The 17,134-nt window shown below is 53.1% G+C and overlaps 1 protein-coding gene across 2 annotated transcripts; it reads left to right on the forward strand.

The window, feature by feature from the left end:
- Positions 1–3,702: 3,702 nt before the first annotated feature.
- MYDGF (myeloid derived growth factor) lies at positions 3,703–17,120 on the forward strand. 2 transcript variants are annotated; one of them, XM_081230732.1, is made up of 6 exons: positions 3,717–3,970; positions 5,108–5,158; positions 12,369–12,430; positions 13,814–13,895; positions 15,063–15,135; positions 16,554–17,120. In XM_081230732.1, exons 1-6 carry the CDS (start codon positions 3,791–3,793, stop codon positions 16,631–16,633), a joined length of 528 nt encoding a protein of 175 aa, XP_081086858.1. In that variant the 5' UTR covers positions 3,717–3,790; the 3' UTR covers positions 16,634–17,120. The 2 variants fall into 2 exon arrangements, with proteins under 2 accessions (XP_081086859.1, XP_081086858.1); XM_081230733.1 differs by lacking the exons at positions 12,369–12,430; positions 13,814–13,895; positions 15,063–15,135; positions 16,554–17,120 and adding an exon at positions 8,517–9,849 and having other exon boundaries at positions 3,703–3,970.
- Positions 17,121–17,134: the final 14 nt, after the last annotated feature.

The following is a 17,134-nucleotide window of genomic DNA, read 5'->3' on the forward strand; positions in this document are numbered from 1 at the left end:
TGTGTGCCAATAAAACTTTATTTACAAAGCCACACAGCCGGCCAGATTTGGCCCACGGGCTGTAACTGATCAACCCCTGGGTGTAAAGGATCCTACAACAAACAGCCTTGTACATGGTTGGGGCATATGAGTGTATAGGGTAAATTCCTAGAATTATAAAAAGGCATATTCATTTTTAATTTTGAAGAATATTGCAAATTACCTTCTAAAGAATGTCTCAGTGTACACACTTCTTGGTGAAGTGTGCTTGCTTCTCCATTCCTTCATTACTACGTGTTATTTTTGCCAGTCTTAGGAGTGACACATGGCATCTCACTGTAATTCAAATGCACACTTCTTTTGTGTATGAATATTTTCATGCTTTAAGACACTTGTTTAGGAGTAATCATTTGCCCACCTTTCTTTTGATCTATTGACCTCACTGATTTGTAGACACTCTATATATGAAGGAAATCAGTCCATGGTCATACATGTTGCAAATTGAACTGTGTTGCTGATCTCAAACAGTTTTATGGGTAGGAATCTCAGCCAGTGAATGTTTAAAATCATCTCAGGAACAAGAAGATGTCTTGCCCTTAATCCGCTGTGAAAGAAAGTGGAGAAGCAACTAGTCACAAGTCACAGAATGACAGAAGCTGGTGAGAAAGGGGGCACTGGGGTTGCCCCCCCCGAGGCTTGGCAGCCCGCGCCCTGCAATCGTCTCAAGCAGGAACTTTTTGGGGGTGGGGTGGGGCGGGGCGTGCCTCACAGCATTTGGGATCTTGGTTCCCCAACCAGGGATCGAACCCACACTCCTCCCTGCAGGGGAAGCGTGGCGTCTTAACCATTGGACTGCCAGGGAAGCCCCTCAAGCAGGAGCTCTTCATCGGAACTTACTACCCCTACCTCCCTCAGTCAGTACTCAGCATCCATCGGCCAAACTTCAGTCAGTTGTATTCCTGCCCGGACAACAAGGCCTGGGGAGGGACATGGGGGGATGGGTGACGGGCAGCTACAAAAAGACAAGTGTCTGTTGGCAGAAGGTCTTGGTCTTGGAGGTGGCAGGTTAAGAGACCTTTGTTTTCTTCATGGTTGATACAGGGCCACTTGTTTTCTCCACCACTGGTGGGATTTCCATCTGAGGGAGGGTTCCCACTCTGTTTCAGGTCACCCGTGTACATGCTCGAGCCCTCTTGGTGGAAGTGTTCAGCTCTTCCCTAACTGACAAGAACCCATAAGCGATGGACATAAAAACCCGTTTCATATCGTTTGCAGATACTTTCCCAGTTTGTCATTTGCCTTTCAAACATGTTTATGGTATTTTTTAAATTCTCTATTTTTTTTAATTGAAGTATAGTTGATTTATAATGCTGTATGGTGTTTTGTTTTGTTTTGTTGGCCTCACCTCGAGGCATGCTGGATCCTAGGTCCGCAACCAGGGACCGAACCCATGCCCCCCTCAGCAGAAGCATGGAGTCCCAACCACTGGACCACCAGGGAAGCCTCTGTTTTGTTTTGTTTTTTAATCAACTATAGACACATGAGAAGTTGCAAAAACAGTGCAGAGTCCCGTGTACCCTTCATTCACCCAGCTTACATCTTACCTAACCCTAGCACTCTGTCACACCAGGAAACATGTGAATACGACGCAATTAACTAGACTCTAGACCTTATTCAGATTTTATCAGCTTTCACATGCACTCATTTATGTGTGTGTAGTTCTAGTCCACGCTGTCACCTGTACAGATTCCTAGAACCACCACCACAGTCAAAATACAGAGCTGTTGGGGACTTCCCCGGTGGGTCAGGTGGTTAAGACTTGTGCTTCCACTTCAGGGCACCCAGGTTTGATCCCTGGTCAGGGAACTAGGATCTCACATGCCCTGCGTTCAAAAAAAAAAAAAAAAAAAAATACAGAGCTGTTTATTGGCCAAGAGGGAGCTCCTTCATGCATCCTCTTTATTATGTCCTCACCCACCGTGTTTATGGTGTCCTGACCATGGAGAGAAAAGTCGTGATACCTGTGTTATCAAATCTTTTCTTCCTTTATAACTGCTAGATTTCATATCATGATCAAAAAGCAGGATCTTGGGAATGATGGGTTTTTTTCTTTTAATCCCTTCAGTTTTTTGTTTGTTTTTTGGAGGCAAAAAGGAAAATGGAGAAACAAGAGGCTTGGGGCTTAGTCTTTCTGAAAACACACACACACACACACACACACACCTACCCCTCTTTGAGAAGGAAACTCAAGACCACTCACAACTGAAATACCTTGTTAGCGAAAGCGCTTGGCCACTAATTGAATCCTTCATAGCGACAGGCTGGTCAAACACAGCGCTGAGGATATGGAGATATAATGGAATCCTGCTTGTTTAACACAGAATAGCTCTGCCGGCCTCCAACTTATGGAGCCAACTCCTAACGGGTCCACAGCAGCCAGCTGCAAAGAGGGAGCTATTTCTGCAGAAATAGTGGAGTTCCCTAATGCCCTTCACCCAGCTTCCCCTAATGTGAACATCTTACATCACTATGGTACAAGCCAGGTTACTGAAGCCAGGAAATTAACATCAATACAATCCTATTATCTAATATACAGTCCTTATTTGGATTTCACCATTTCTCCCTCTAATGTCATTTTTCTGGTCCTGGATTGTTTGTGTCCTCTGCCCCCAAATTCATGTTGAACCCTAACACCCAGTGTGATGGTATGAGGAGGTGGGGGTCTTTGGGAAATGATTAAGTCATGAGGGTGGAGCCCTCATGAATGGGATTAGTGTCCTCATAAAGGGACCCCAGAGAGCTCCCTCTCTCCCTCCATAATGTAAGGACATAGCAAGATGGAGTCTGTGAACCAGGAAATGGGCTCTCACCAGACACCAATTCTGCCAGATCCTTGATCTTGAATTTCCAGCCTCCAGATCTGTGAGAAGTAAATGTGTGTTGTTTAAGCCAGCCAGTCTGTGGGGCTTTGTTATAACAGCCCAGACTAAGGCAAGGATCCAATCCAGGATCCCACATTTCCTTTCCATGTTTTGGTCTCCTCACTCTGTGATGGTTCCTCAGTCTTTGTCTTTCCTGACACTTTTAAAGAGTACTGCCAGTTATCCTGGTAGAATGTCTCTCAACTTGGGTTCATTTGGTATTTGCTTTGATTAAACTGAGGTCCATTTTGGACAGGAATTCCACGGAGGTGCCACTGAGAATGTCCTTCTCTGCATCCCGTTGGCGGCTCCATGGTGTCACTGTCTCATTTTTCGCGACGTTGACTTGATCACTAGGCTAAAGATGGTGTCACCACTGTAAAATTACTACTTTCCCTTTGTAACTAATATGTATCTTGGTGGGGGGAAATACTTTGAGACAACGCAAATATCCTGTTTCTCACCATACGTTTCCCCCACCAGTTTTTAGCAGCGATCCACGGATCTTGGCTGTAACACTCATGAGGTGTTTGCTCAGCGGTGATCTGTGATTTCCCTCATTCTGCCTACATGTATTAATCTGAATATTAGTGGTGATCTTTTATTTCCTTCACTCCTTCTACATGTACGAACTGGGGGAGCTGAAGGGTCAATCACTTGCCTAGTGAGGGACGAATAGACCCTAAACCAAGGAACCTGTTCCAATTTCACGCACCGCAAGACCCTCGCTGTACTTCCAAGCCCCGCCCCAAGATGGCGGCCCGGGCCGGAGGGGCGGGGCGCTCCGGATCACGTGGTCGTGTCGACGCCGACGGCGCCTCCGGCGGAGGCCCCACTTGTCCCTCGCTGCATTCCGTCTGTCGTCCCTTCCCAGCGAACCTGATCCCAAGATGGCGGCGCCCAGCAGAAGAAGGAATGGCGGCGGCGGCGCCGTGAGCTTCTGGGCCGCGCTGCTCCTGGTGGCCGTGGCGCTGAGGCCGGCACGGACGGTGTCTGAGCCCACGACGGTGGCCTTTGACGTGCGGCCCGGCGGCGTGGTGCACTCCTTCTCCCAGAACGTGGGCCCTGGGGTATGTGCCTCAGCCACCCCGGGGACTTGAGCAATGGTGCAGGCGGGGGCAGGGCCTGGGGAGGGGGCGCGGACCGGCGGGGCGGGGTCTTGGGGGAGGGGGGGAAAACGAACCGGAGGGGGCGGGGCCTGAGGGGGCGCGGACCGGCGTGGGTAGGGCCTGAGGATGGAGGGCGGGACTTGGTAGCGAGGCCTGACAGAACTAAGAACGGGGGCGGGGCTCCTGGGGACTGGTGGCTTTGGGAAGGCTGGGTCACTAGCCTCGTCCCTAATTCCTGTCTCATGCCCAGCGTGCCCAAGCAGCCCTATCCCCCAGACCCAGGTGACTCCCTCGCTTTTGGAGGGCAGGACGGGCCCAGAGATGGGGAGAGGGGAGCTGGAGGCTGATGGGCATATGCCTCCAGGGCCTGCAGAAGGTCGTCCCGCTGTAGCTCTGACCAGGGAGGAAGTGGACAGGCGTTGCTCTTTCCTTCCATTGCACAAAGTACCCCCGTCTTTTTCATTGAAATGTGGGGCCAGGCCCTCCTTACCTGGAGGTAGCAGGCCTGGGTCTACTCTAGCCCGTCCCTAGCTTATTGGAGAAGTTGCTTCCTCTCCCAGTTTCCTTTTCCCTGCCTGTAACAACGATATCAATCATCAGTATTTGTTGAGTACTTCCTTATAACCAAAGGATATTGTGCCAAATTCTTTATGTGAGGCCCATTTTACAGATGAAGAAACAGAAGCTCAGAAAGCTTTGCACTTGTCCAAGGTCCACAGCGGAGCAGAGATGGGCCTCTAGGTGCCCCTGCTTCCAAAGTTCATGTTCCTAGACGGGTGGGTGCTGGAGGGGGGTGTGACCTCCCCCTTCCTGTTCTTCATCCCCCTGAAGCCATCTGGGTTGTTTGTCCTTACCCAGGATCTCCCAAGTAGGGAGACAGGTGCGGGAGTTCCAGATCTGCAGACACTGGAAGGCCTTGCAGGGCTGGCCTCCAGGGCCATCGGCCAGAGGGATCTGGCTCCACCTCCTTTCTCTGAGTGCAGATACTCAAAAGCAGGATTTTCTTGATTCTGGATCTCAGAAGGACATCCTGAGACCCTGTACTTCAAGGACTAACGATTATCTCCTACCGAGACTTTTTTTCCTTCCATTCTCTAGGACAAATATACCTGTGTGTTCACCTACGCATCTCAAGGAGGGACCAATGAGGTGAGTTGTTCAAAATTCTACGTGGTTGGGCTTCCCTGGTGGCGCAGTGGTTGAGAGTCCGCCTGCCGATGCAGGGGACACGGGTTCGTGCCCCGGTCCGGGAGGATCCCACATGCCGCGGAGCGGCTGGGCCCGTGGGCCATGGCCGCTGAGCCTGCGTGTCCAGAGCCTGTGCTCCGCAACGGGGGAGGCCACAACAGTGAGAGACCCGCGTACCGCAAAAAAAAAAAAATTCTACGTGGTTTAGTATGACAATATCCATTGTCATACAGAGGTGCTCTCTAGGGGACACTGGACATCAGACTATTCTTAACCCATAAAAGACAGTGCTTAAGTTACATAATGACGGCAGATTCCATTCATAATTCCACGGAGTGAACAAATGTCTGGACAGAAGGAGGGACATGAGATGTGACTCTGCCATTCCCATTAGTCTCTATTAAGGGTCTTGTGTTCATTTTCTGTGCTGAGTAACAAATTATCACAGACTGAGCAGCTTAAAACAACACCCATTTATTATCCCACGGTTCTGGAGGTCAGAAGTCCCGGTCAGCTCAGCTGGATGCTTCACAAAGTGACAATCAAGGTGTCAGCTGGGCTGGGTGTTCACCTGCAGGCTCTGGGGAGAACCCTCGTCCAGACACATTCCAGTTGTTAGCAGAATTCAGTCCCTTTCGGTGTGAAACTGAGGTCCCTAGTTCCTTGCTGGCTGCTTTCTCTAGCTGGAGGCAGAAGAGGAGGTAAGAGAGATTCGAAGCATGAGAAGGACTTAGTGCACCACAGCTGGCTTTGAGGGACCACGTGGGAGGGAGGATGTGGCCTCCAGGAGCTGAGAGCGGCCCCCAGCTGGCAGCAAGGAAACGAGGGCTTCAGTCCTCCAACTGCAAGGAATGAATTCTGCTGCAACCACATGAGTTGGAAGAGGACCCAGAGCTCCAGGTGGGAACGCAATCTGGCTGACACTTTGATGTCAGCTTATGAGACTGAGCAAAGGACCCAGCCCCACCACACCTGGACTTCTAACCTACAGAATTGTGAGCTAATGAATGGGATTGATTGATTGATTGATTGATTTATATATATATATATATTTGGCTGCGTCGGGTCTTTGTTGCCACGCACGGGCTTTCTCTAGTTGCGGCGGGCAGGGGCTACTCTTCATTGCGTACGCAGACTTCTCATTGCGGTGGCTTCTCTTGAGGAGCACGGGCTCTAGGCGCGGACTTCAGGATTTGTGGCACGTGGGCTCAGTAGTTGTGGCTTGTGGGCTCTAGAGCGCAGGCTCAGCAGTTGTGACACATGAGCTGAGTTGCTCTGTGGCACGTTGGATCTTCCCGGACCAGGGCTTGAACCCTTGTCCCCTGCATTGGCAGGTGGGTTCTTAACCACTGCGCCACCAGGGAAGTCCGGCACAGCTTTTAATGCTACTAAATTTGTGGTAATTTTCCACACAGTGTAGTGAGTTGAATGAGGCCTCCCCATAAATATATGTCCACATCCTAATGCCTTGAACCTGTGACTTTTTAGAAAAAGTCTTTGTAGATAAAATTAAGTTAAAGATCTTGAGATGAATAGATTATCCTGGATTACCCGGGTGAGCCCTAAATCCAGTGGCACACATCCTTATAAGAGACACACATGGGAGATTTGATAAAAAGAAGACACACAGAGGAAAAGGCCATGTGAAGATGGAGGCAGAGGTGGAGTGATGTGGCCACAAGCCACGGGACACCTGGAGCCACCAGAAACTGGAAGATGTAGGAAGGATTCTCCCCTGGGGTCTCCAGAGGGAACACGGCCCTTGCCCACACCTTGATTTTGGACTGCTGGCCTCCAGACTGTGAGAGAACAGATTTCAGCTGTAAGCTACCAAATTTGTGGTGATTTGTTCCAGCAGCCCCAGGAAACGAATACACACAGCAATAGATTACTGTTACGGCCAGTAATGCACCATTACAGATAAATACTCTGAGGATAAAATACTGTTGTTAAATTTTGGCTAGACACCGCCGCTTGGTTCTGTCTGAAGGGAGGGCAGCACACGTGTTTGAGAAGAGACACAAAACAGACTTTCTCCTCGTGACTGTTAAAAAGAATGAAAGATAATTGAAAAGGAAGAATTAATTGTCACTGCGAAAGTCAGTGTAAAGCATCTTTTGTACCCCTAAATTGTGCTTTCCTCCCCAACCCTCAGACTGTAGGGAACACTGCTGTCCTTCCAGAAGAGTCTATGGCACTGTGTCCCCTAACAACAGAGAGTCCCAGAGATGGAGGCTGCCTGGGGACCGCTCCCTGTTTGCCTGCCACGTGCCTGCCCCTCCCAGCATCCTGGTTCTGAGTCCATCTCTTCCCCCCTCCACTCCCCGACTCAGGGCAGCACATTAAAATGGGCAAGAGTGGGAGTTCCCTGGGTCCAGTGGTTAGGACTCGGCGCTGTCACTGCCGTGGCCCCAGGTTCGATCCCTGGTCAGGGAACTAAGATCCTGCAAGCTGGGCAGTGCGGCTGAAAACAAAAAAAAAACAAAAAAGGGTGAGAGTGAGTCCGCCCGCTCCACTGGGCACTGCTGACTTTAGAGGCGGGGTCGCTCTCTGTGGGGGGCCGTCCTGGGCAGCCTCCCTGGCCCCCACCCACTCGATGCCAGCAGCCACCCCACCCAGTGTGCGCTGGGGGACAAAAGGGTCCCCAAGTGAAAACCACTGGGCAAGAGTGACATGAAATGCACTCCTTATTTTGGATATTTCCAGTTTGTAAGTAAAAGTAAATGATTCTGAGCAACAGTATTTTATTTCATTTATTTATTTTTTTGGCCACACCACGTAGCATGTGGGACCTTAGTTCCCCGACCAGGGATTGAACCGGCACCCCCTGCATTGGAAGTGCGGAGTCCTAACCACTGGACCGCCAGGGAAGTCCCCCAGCAACAGTATTTTAACAAAATGTAGCAAACGCCTGGTGACACCCTTCCCAGCAGTGTCACCAGGGGGTGGCAGCTCTGCTGGGAAGCATCGCCGCCCTTCCCCCTGCCTCCAGGACAGCAGGCGTCCTGCGATCATCCGCCCCTTCCTTGGCCACCTCCAGGCCTTGCTGCTTCTCCAGGTGGTCCACTCCACTGTGGGATGGTGACAAGTGGTGGAACATTCTCCCTTGGTCCAGGCCCCTTGGTCCAGCCGTGCCCTGCCACGAGCTCCAGATCCATCCCAAAGCGCCTTCCTCCCCCAGTCAGCCCTTTCCATGCCTCCTTTGTTGTGTAGATGGTCAATTCATTAGACAATAAAATTGTGATAGCACCATCGCCTTGGTGTTTGTCGGGCGGCCCGCAATGTGCTGAGACAGATACACGTCTCGTTTCCTCTTCAGAACTCCAGGAGGCTGTCCTTACCCCCGCCTCACACACGAGGACACGGTGGCCCAGAGGCTGAAGACTGCCCTGGCTCCCCCAGCTGGGACGTGACCAAGGTCCCCAAGGCGCAGGCCCCTGACCGCCGCCCTGAACCAGGACACGCCCCGCATCACCAGCAGCTCGGAAAAGAACGCCCGCGCCTCCCTAACGGGACCCTTGGGATGGACAGTCCACTGCAGCGTGGGGGGAGAGAGCTAGGCTCACTCTTGGAAAGGTGGCTGGGTCACAGATTCTAAAACCAGTATGGGGCTTGATTCTCCCGTTTCGGATGAGGGGATTGATTCATCCTCAAGAAACACCTAAGAGCACAGCAGACATGTCCAGCACTGACTTGTTCCGGCAGCGCCAGCCTAGAACTGTGATCATCAGACACCACGGGCCGACTGCAGAGCTGCATGAACCCAACGGTGTGACCCATGGGCTCTCTGGCTGCTGGCCTGCCGCCCGCTTAGGAGCAAACAGCCGGCCGGATTCTCAGCAAACGTGCAGGGGCCGTCCAAGATGTTCTCCGGGATGTGCTTGGCCATACTTGGGGGCCCTGCCAAGATGCCCATCGGAGCAGCTGGAACGGAAGCCCCAGAGGCCCAAGTGGCGCTTCTCTAGAGCCATCGTCAACAGAGGGGAAATGGGTCTGTGGTCTGGGCTCCCAGGGGGCCCGGGATGCAGGCTGGGCTTGGGGAGAGCCGGAGGCCAGGCTGCTTTGACAGTGGTTCGTTTCTCCAGAGGGTCACCTGAGAGGCTGGCTGGTGCCGGGTGACAGCAGGCACAGGGTTATTCATCATCTCAGCGCCGGCCAGGATCCTGAGCAGCCAGAGAGCTCGTCCAAGGTTGGTGGGAATGCGGCCCCTTGGGAAGACTGGCCCTTTCTCATCAAGTTAAACATACGACCCCATGCTTGCGATCCTCAGTATCTCCCTGTTAGAAATGAAAACTATGTCCACACTAAGCTTGTATGTGAATGTTCATAGCAGCCTGATTCATAATAGCCAAAAAGTGGAAACAACCCAAGTGTCCCCCAGCTGATGATGGATAAACACAATGTGGTCCCTTCACACACGGGCGCATCACTCAGCCATAAAAAGGAGAGAAGCACTGAGACTCGCTACAACGTGGATAGACCCTGAGAACACGATGCTCAGTGAGAGAAGCCAGACACAGAAGGACCCAGAGTGTGTGATTCCATTGATGGGAAACGTCCAGAACAGGCAAATCCACAGACACAGAGAGTGGGTTCATGGTTGTTGGGCTGGGGGAGATGGGGGTGTGCCTGCTCATGGGGACGGGACTTCTTTGGGGGGTGATGAGAACTAGATACAGGTGATGGTTGCACAGCTCTGAATACACTAGGAAGCATTAAAGCATGCACTTTAAAAGAGCATATCATCTATACATGTTTTATTTTTTAATATAAATTTATTTATTTATTTTTGGCTGCGTTGGGTCTTCGTTGCTGCGCGCGGGCTTTCTCTAGTTGTGGCAGGCGGGGCCTACTCTTCATTGTGGTGCGCAGGCTTCTCATTGTTGTGGAGCACAGGCTCTAGGCGTGCGGGCTCAGTAGTTGTGGCACGCGGGCTTAGTTGCTCCGTGGCACGTGGGATCTTCCCAGACCAGGGCTTGAACCCACCCACGTCCCCTGCATTGGCAGGAGGATTCTTAACCACTGTGCCACCAGGGAAGCCCCATATTGTATGTTATGTAAACTCTTTCTCAATAAAGCTGTTAAAGGTAAGTGAATTATTGATATACATGTAGCCACATGGGTGAATCTGATATGCATTAGGCTGAGTGAGACTGACCGGCCACAGGAGACCATGTCCTGTGTGATTCCACTCAGGTGGCATTTTGCAAAGGCACAACTATGGGGACAGAGCAGATCAGTGGTTACCGGGAATTTGCAGGAAGGGGTTGACTCTGGGGGGATGGAGGAGAGGTAACTGGGAAGATGGAACTGATCTGTATCTTGATTGGGCGGTGGATACACAGTGTGTGCATTTGTCAAAACTCATAGAACAGACACTGAAATGGGTCCATTTCACCATCTGTTACTTGTCTCCTAATAATAAATAATAGTGGTTACCAATTACCTGTCCTCGATTACACCCGGCCACTTAGATCCTGAGCTCCCTAGCCTCCCAGAGAAGGTCACAGAGGCTCGGGCTGAACAGGCTGCCCCAGAACACACCCTCGTGTGAGTGTCTAATGCCAAAACCTGAGCCTTACCAAGGGCGCCACCCCAGCCTGCGGCCTCGAGACCAAGGTCAAGTTCATATAACAAGACCACTCAGAGGGATATTGACCCTATTGCTTAGAAGCTCTTGGTTTTAATTTTGTTTGCTTTCATAATAAAAAAAAATGTTTAAATGTTTGCCTGGCGGTCCAGTGGTTAAGACTTCAAGCTCCCAATGCCGGGGGGTCCAGGTCCGATCCCTGGTCGAGGAACTAGATCCCGCATGCATGCCAACTAAGACCCAGCACAGCCAAACAAACAACAAACAAATAAATAAATAATATATTTTTTTTAAAAAGAAGCCTCATTTTCATGAATCTTTTAAGAGCTATGGAAAACCATCCCAGATATATTTCACAGCGTAAAACTGTTTCCAGGTGCTCAGAGGCCTGGAGCCTTGGGCAGGAGTTTTTAAATAGAAAATAAATGTGTTGGGCAGGTCCCCTTGCCATGCCTGCCCTGAGTAATTGGCTTCTACCTTCATGCTGCAGGCAAAAGACTTCCAAGTCACCGTTTACTCCCATTATAATTAACATACAAATGGCCTTATTTCTATTAATGGAAAAGCTCTGGCATTTAACCAGATGATCAGCAATCGGAGTCCACCTTTACTCTCAGGAGAGGACGGGACACTCATTTTCCTAGCAAAATGCAAAAACGCCGTAGGTCACCAGACCTTGCGTTTGGCCGGGTTTTCAGAGGCCCTGAAAATGAGAATAAACTGGTAGTGGTGTGTTTTGGAACCATTAAAAAAAAATTTTTTTTTTTTTTTTTTTTTAGCGGTAACGTGGGCCTCTCACTGTTGGGGCCCCTCCCGCTGCGGAGCGCAGGCTCAGCGGCCATGGCTCACGGGCCCAGCTGCTCCGCGGCATGTGGGATCTTCCCGGACTGGGGCACGAACCCGTGTCCCTTGCATCGGCAGGCGGACTCTCAACCACTGCGCCACCAGGGAAGCCCCAAAAAACAATTTTTTTTTTAATATAATGTTTTTAAAAAGCTAACACAGGGATTTCCCTGGCGGTCCAGTGGTTAGGACTCCACGCTTCCACTGCAGGGGCATGGATTCGATCCCTGGTTGGGGAACTAACATCCTGCATGCTGTGTGGCTAAAAAAAATAAAAATAAAAAAGTTAACACACGTCATTCAAAAAGAAAAAAACATAAAAAGCTCTCCAGCGCCTTCTGTCGGCCCAGTTCCCACCCACGTCCTACATGTAACCGGGGTTATTAAAATCTTGCATCTTCTCTGAGGACTGCTCTATGCTTATGCAAGCAAGCATGGGTGTATTGTCTTTCCTTCTTTTATTTTTGTTTTTATCTTTCCCAATAGACTTTATTTTTACAGCAAAATGGAGCGGAAGGCACAGAGATTCCCTGTATACCCCTGCCCCCCAACCATCGCCCACCAGAGTGGGACTTTTGTGACAGTCATTGATGAACCTACACGGACACGTCATCACCCCAAGTCCAGAGTTGCCATCAGGGTTCACTCCTGGTGTGGTGTGTGCCGTGGGCTTGGACAGACATATAATGATGGCGAGGCTGTGTGTCCTGGACTGACCTGCCTGTCCTCTCTCCCCAGAAGTGGCAGATGAGTCTGGGGACCAGCGAAGACCACCAGCACTTCACCTGCACCATCTGGAGGTGAGCGAGAGTGCGGTGGTGGGATCTCCTCCCGGACGAGACACCTTCGCTCTGGGCGGTACCCATACTGACAGCGTCCTGCGCCCCTGGAGGGTCGCAGGCGGGAGAGGGGGTGCCGTCCTGTGTGGGACTTGAGGGCAAAGAGGGCTTCCCAGGGAAGCACGTTGACACTGAGGCTGAGAGGGGGCGGGGTGGGGAACTGGGAGGTGGCGTGTAGGCAGTGGCCACAGCCCCGGGAGCGGGGCCGGGCTCCCCAGACGCCACCCCCTTCATGGTCACCTCAGTCACATTCCTTGCTCAAGGGCTTCATCTCCCGCCGTGCCCACCCTTCTCGTAATCCCACTTCCTGGAGCCCAGCTCCATGAGCCCGAGAACGGGGTGCTGGGCCCTCTGACGGGGAGGAGGGTGATGGAGCTTCACCAATTCCTGGCCCTTCTCCCCTGGGCCTCACGGCCTGGAATGTGTCGCCCGAGCAGAACAGATTTCTCAAGCATTTGCCACGCGCCTAACATAGAAGTCCCAGCCGCGTCCTCACCCTTATGGGACCGGGGTCAGATGGGGACAGATCATAGGGGACGACGGATCAAGAAGCGGGACACGTTAGAGAGCAGCGACAGCAGCATTTAGTTAAAGAACACGCTTGCAGGCGTTGGCGCAGAATCCCCGTCTCCTGCTCGATGCGGTACAAACCGCAGGCACTTTAGTACCAAGTATTGTTGGGGAGCTTCTCGTGGGGGCAGAAGCCCTGCGTCCTCAACATGCTACTGCCAGCCCCGCTGAGAGGGGAGACCCTGTCTGTGCCCCTTCCCAGCCTCAGAGAGAAGCATCCCAGAGGCAAGGAGCCGGGGTAGGGGGCTCCCTAATTACAGGTTAGTAATCAGGGCTGCATCCCCCCGCCGTAGACCACTGTCTCACACAGACTCGTGAGCACCAGCCCTCCACCTGGGCACAGACAGACCCAGGCCTCACTGGCTCAAAGCGGGGTCCTCAGCCCGCGCAGCCTCTTAGCTGACCACCCAGCGGCCCCCCAAGGACACGCTCAGCCCCAGACACCCTGCTGTTCCTAGTTGACCCCCATACTTCCCACCCCCGGGGTGTGGCCCGGCCTCACCCCTAGTGCACACCTGGGATGTTGTCCACTGGATGAGAAGTGTTCTGTGAGTGGATGTGAGAGGCCCTGTTCTAGAACAGCTCCTACCCAGAAGGGGAAAGAGGCTTGTCCATCAACGAGCCGGAAGAGCATCCTGGCAAAGAGGAAAGAGTGGATCATATTGAGGGCGCCCCATCCGTCCTTCCCAGAAATGCCTGGCAGCAGATCCCACCTTGGAGAGCGGGGGGGCACGCAGCCCTGGGCTGACCCCGTCGCCCGACCTTTCTTCGCAGGCCCCAAGGCAAGTCCTACCTGTACTTTACGCAGTTCAAGGTGGAGGTGCGGGGTGCTGAGATCGAGTACGGCATGGCCTACGTGAGTGTCACCTGCACATGGGGTGGCCGCCTGGCTGGGCCACCATGGACTGCAACTTGGAGACCCCGGGGGAGCGGGGGTGGGGAATGAGGAGGTGGACACCAAGCCCTTAGAGGGAGGCCTGGAGGCGCGGGGGGCCGGGGTTACGGTGCCCAGAGGGAAACCCGGCTGACCCCCAGAGACACCTGGCCTCCCTCCTGTAAGGCCCGCCGGCCTCCCACCAGTGCCCCCTGCTGGCAAAGCCAACAGGAAGTCGGGGGCAAGGGGGCTCAGCCCTGGGACAGGGGCAGCAAGGGCGGAAGTTGGCCCAGGGGGCAGGTGGGCGGCTCATTGGTGTCGGGAGGGCCCCACGCCCCTTGCTCCAGTGACCTGTGGTTCACAGCCCAGCCAGCACCTTCTGCTGTGCTCCTGACCCCCACGGCCCCTCCAGAGCCCAGCCACTCTGCAGAGCCCACCCCTGCTTCTCCATCTGGGTTAGAAACAGTTTGAAAATCACCTTTTCAGTCCAAGAAGCAGAACCAGTAGGAGACAGGCCTTAAGAGATTCACTGCCAGGAGTTGGCTTCCACTGTGGGAGCCTGGCTTTGGGGGTTTCCTCCAGGGAAGCCTCAGCTCTACCCTGAAGGCCCTCCCCCTGATTGACTCAGGCCCACCCAGATCCCCGAGGATAATCTCTTTTACTTAGAGTCGCCTCAGGGTGAGCCTCTGTCACATCTACAAAGTTCCCTCCCAGCAACCCCAGCAAGGGTCTGATTGTATAACGGGGACTGTGGCCGCTCCAGTGACACATCAGACTGTCCATCAGACTGTTAACTAATCGCTCTCTGGGGTCCCTTCTTACTTTGAAACTCTAAATTTTTACTGATTTGAAAAAGACACAATTCTGCTGTTTAAAAATTACATGCAAGAGACTGCCATGCTAGTGTTATTTCCATAAATTAACTAAAAAAAATTCCCTTCGATTTGCAGGGAAGGCATGAAGTTTTAGGCTAGTTGACAATCTCTTAAGTGGATTAACCCACTGCTTCCGCTGGATTCTCTTTTATGTGCTTAAAAAAGCATCTCGCGGCTCCAGCAGAAGCATGCAGCTTTAGTCTCTGCTGCTCTGCAAAGCAAAGCGAGCCGTGTTCCTTCCCGATTAGAAAAGTTTCCACTTGTTCCCTTTCAGTCGAAAGCTGCTTTTGAAAGAGAGAGTGATGTGCCCCTGAAAGACGAGGAATTTGAAGTGACCAAAACAGCAGGTACGTAGAGGGGTTTGTGGAGCTGGAATCTAGGTTCTCAAGCAGGGAGGGGGTGAGAGAGGGGACAAGACCCCCGCTAGAGGGCGATCCAGGGGCCCTGTGGTGAGGGGAGGCTGCCATCCCTAAACAGCTTCCGCAAAGGGCCACCTAGTAAATATTTTCAGCTTTGGGGTCCCCTTTGAAACAACTCGACCCAGTCCCCATAAGGCAAAGTCAGCCATAAGCCACTAGTCGGTGAATGGGAGTGGCTGCCTTCTAATAAAACTTTATTTCGTGAACACTGAACTGTGAATGTCATAGCACTTTCCCATCTCACAGGATGCCATTTTTCCTTTGATTTTTCTTAAAGCTATTTGAAAATGTAGAAACCACCCTTCGCTCACAGGTGGCAGGCACACTTGCCCAATCCCTAGCAGAGAACGGAGAGCATGAGAGTCGGTCCTCGGAGAGCTGCGTCCTGGGACACTCAGCTCCATAGGAGGCCAGGGAGCAGGGGGCCGCGGGGTCTGACGCCGACACAGCCTGGCCGTCCTGGGCTCCGTGACAGCTTCAGGCAGCACGGTCGGGACCTTGTGCATGCATGACACAGGAGGCGGGGGTCACCTCCTGGGGCCCCGAGACCCCCATGGCCTCTGACCCCATTCAGCTGTAGCCATGCAGGCCAGATGCCGAGCAGAAAGAGGGGCGGTAGGCACCCGAGTTGGGGCTCAGGGTGTGAGAGCAAGTGGGGGGACGAGTGAGTGAGACAGTGAACGCGGGGCTGAGCCGAGTCGGGGGGCCCCGAGGGTCCTGAAGGACGGGAGAGAGATGAGGTGAGGAACCCATGTGGCCGTGGACGTCACCAGGCACCAGAGGGGAGGGGAGGGGAAGGGAGGGGAGTGGGTGGCACGAGCGGGGCTTTTAGGAGGGCCTGGAAGGAGGCCCGACCTGCCCGCAGGTCCTCCAGGTGGGGGCAGGGGCCCATTTAGAGTGGAGATCAAGGACAGAGGGGATGGGGTTGCTGCAGACCCTGAGCCCCAGGGACCATAGATGGTGAGGATGGACAGGGAGTGGGGGGCAGGCTGGGTGTGCAGAGCGGGGGGCAGCCAGGTTCCCTGACCCTGCCTGAAGAGCGTCAGACAAGTTTGCCAGTGCAAACCTCCAAACCCCAGCCATTCTCAGTATGGCAAAAATGACCACGGCTCTTCCCACGTCGACATCTCCCACGGCCTCCCACTGCTCTCAGGACAGGCCCACAGCCTCCCTGCCTTTCTCCTACCCCTCACCCGTAAGACATCCAGGGCCAGGGGCCTTTCCCTGTGGAGTCCACTTGGAGACTGCTCCCCTGCCTTGCCCTGCTCCCATCGTTGCCCACACCCGGCTCAGGACCCGGAGGATTTGCGGAGGCAAGGGCTGACCAAGGGTTTCTTCTTTTGCAGTGTCCCACAGGCCCGGGGCCTTCAAGGCTGAGCTGTCCAAGCTGGTGATCGTGGCCAAGGCGATACGCAGTGAGCTGTGACCAGGAGCCCCTTTGAGGGCGGCTTTTCCTCATCTCCGCTGAAGGAGCTGGGCCCCATGAGGGCCCAGTACTTGTTTTCTCGGGGGGTGGGGGCTGTTAATTTTCTGCCCAGGCTGATGTTGCCCCGTTCAGAGGGCTTCGCAGGGCAGCTGAGGCCCCAAGGCAGAGTCCGGAGGGCCAGGACTCTCCTGGCTCCCACCTTCCCCTCCCCATGAGGAGTGTGGCTCTGAGACCCACTGCTCTTCTTATCAGAAGAGGCGTCAGGGCACAAGGTGGGGCTCACGGGGGTCACAGCTTTTCTGAAGCCAGCAACGTCTCCCCTGGATCAGGCCAGGCTCCGGGATGCTCCTGGGGAGAGCCATCCTGCTGCTCTCTGACCCTAAGCCAACTGTTTTCTTGTCATCCCCTAGGGGACCAACTTTCAGACTAACTGGGCAGAAGTGAAATGTTCTTTCATATTTAAATAAATAAGACAATTAAAAAGTAACCACACAGTCTTGG

The sequence above is a fragment of the Mesoplodon bidens genome (assembly GCF_964165515.1).
Source record: "Mesoplodon bidens genome assembly, chromosome: 4".
In the NCBI taxonomy this organism is placed as follows: Eukaryota; Metazoa; Chordata; class Mammalia; order Artiodactyla; family Ziphiidae; genus Mesoplodon; species Mesoplodon bidens.

Excerpts from the sequence above, each read along its gene's own strand:
- MYDGF (XM_081230732.1), top strand. The coding sequence starts at position 3,791 with ATGGCGGCGCCCAGCAGAAGAAGGAATGGCGGCGGCGGCGCCGTGAGC. Across the intron at positions 13,896-15,062 it reads TCGAGTACGGCATGGCCTAC|TCGAAAGCTGCTTTTGAAAG; the intron begins GTGAGTGTCACC and ends GTTCCCTTTCAG. Across the intron at positions 15,136-16,553 it reads TGAAGTGACCAAAACAGCAG|TGTCCCACAGGCCCGGGGCC; the intron begins GTACGTAGAGGG and ends CTTCTTTTGCAG.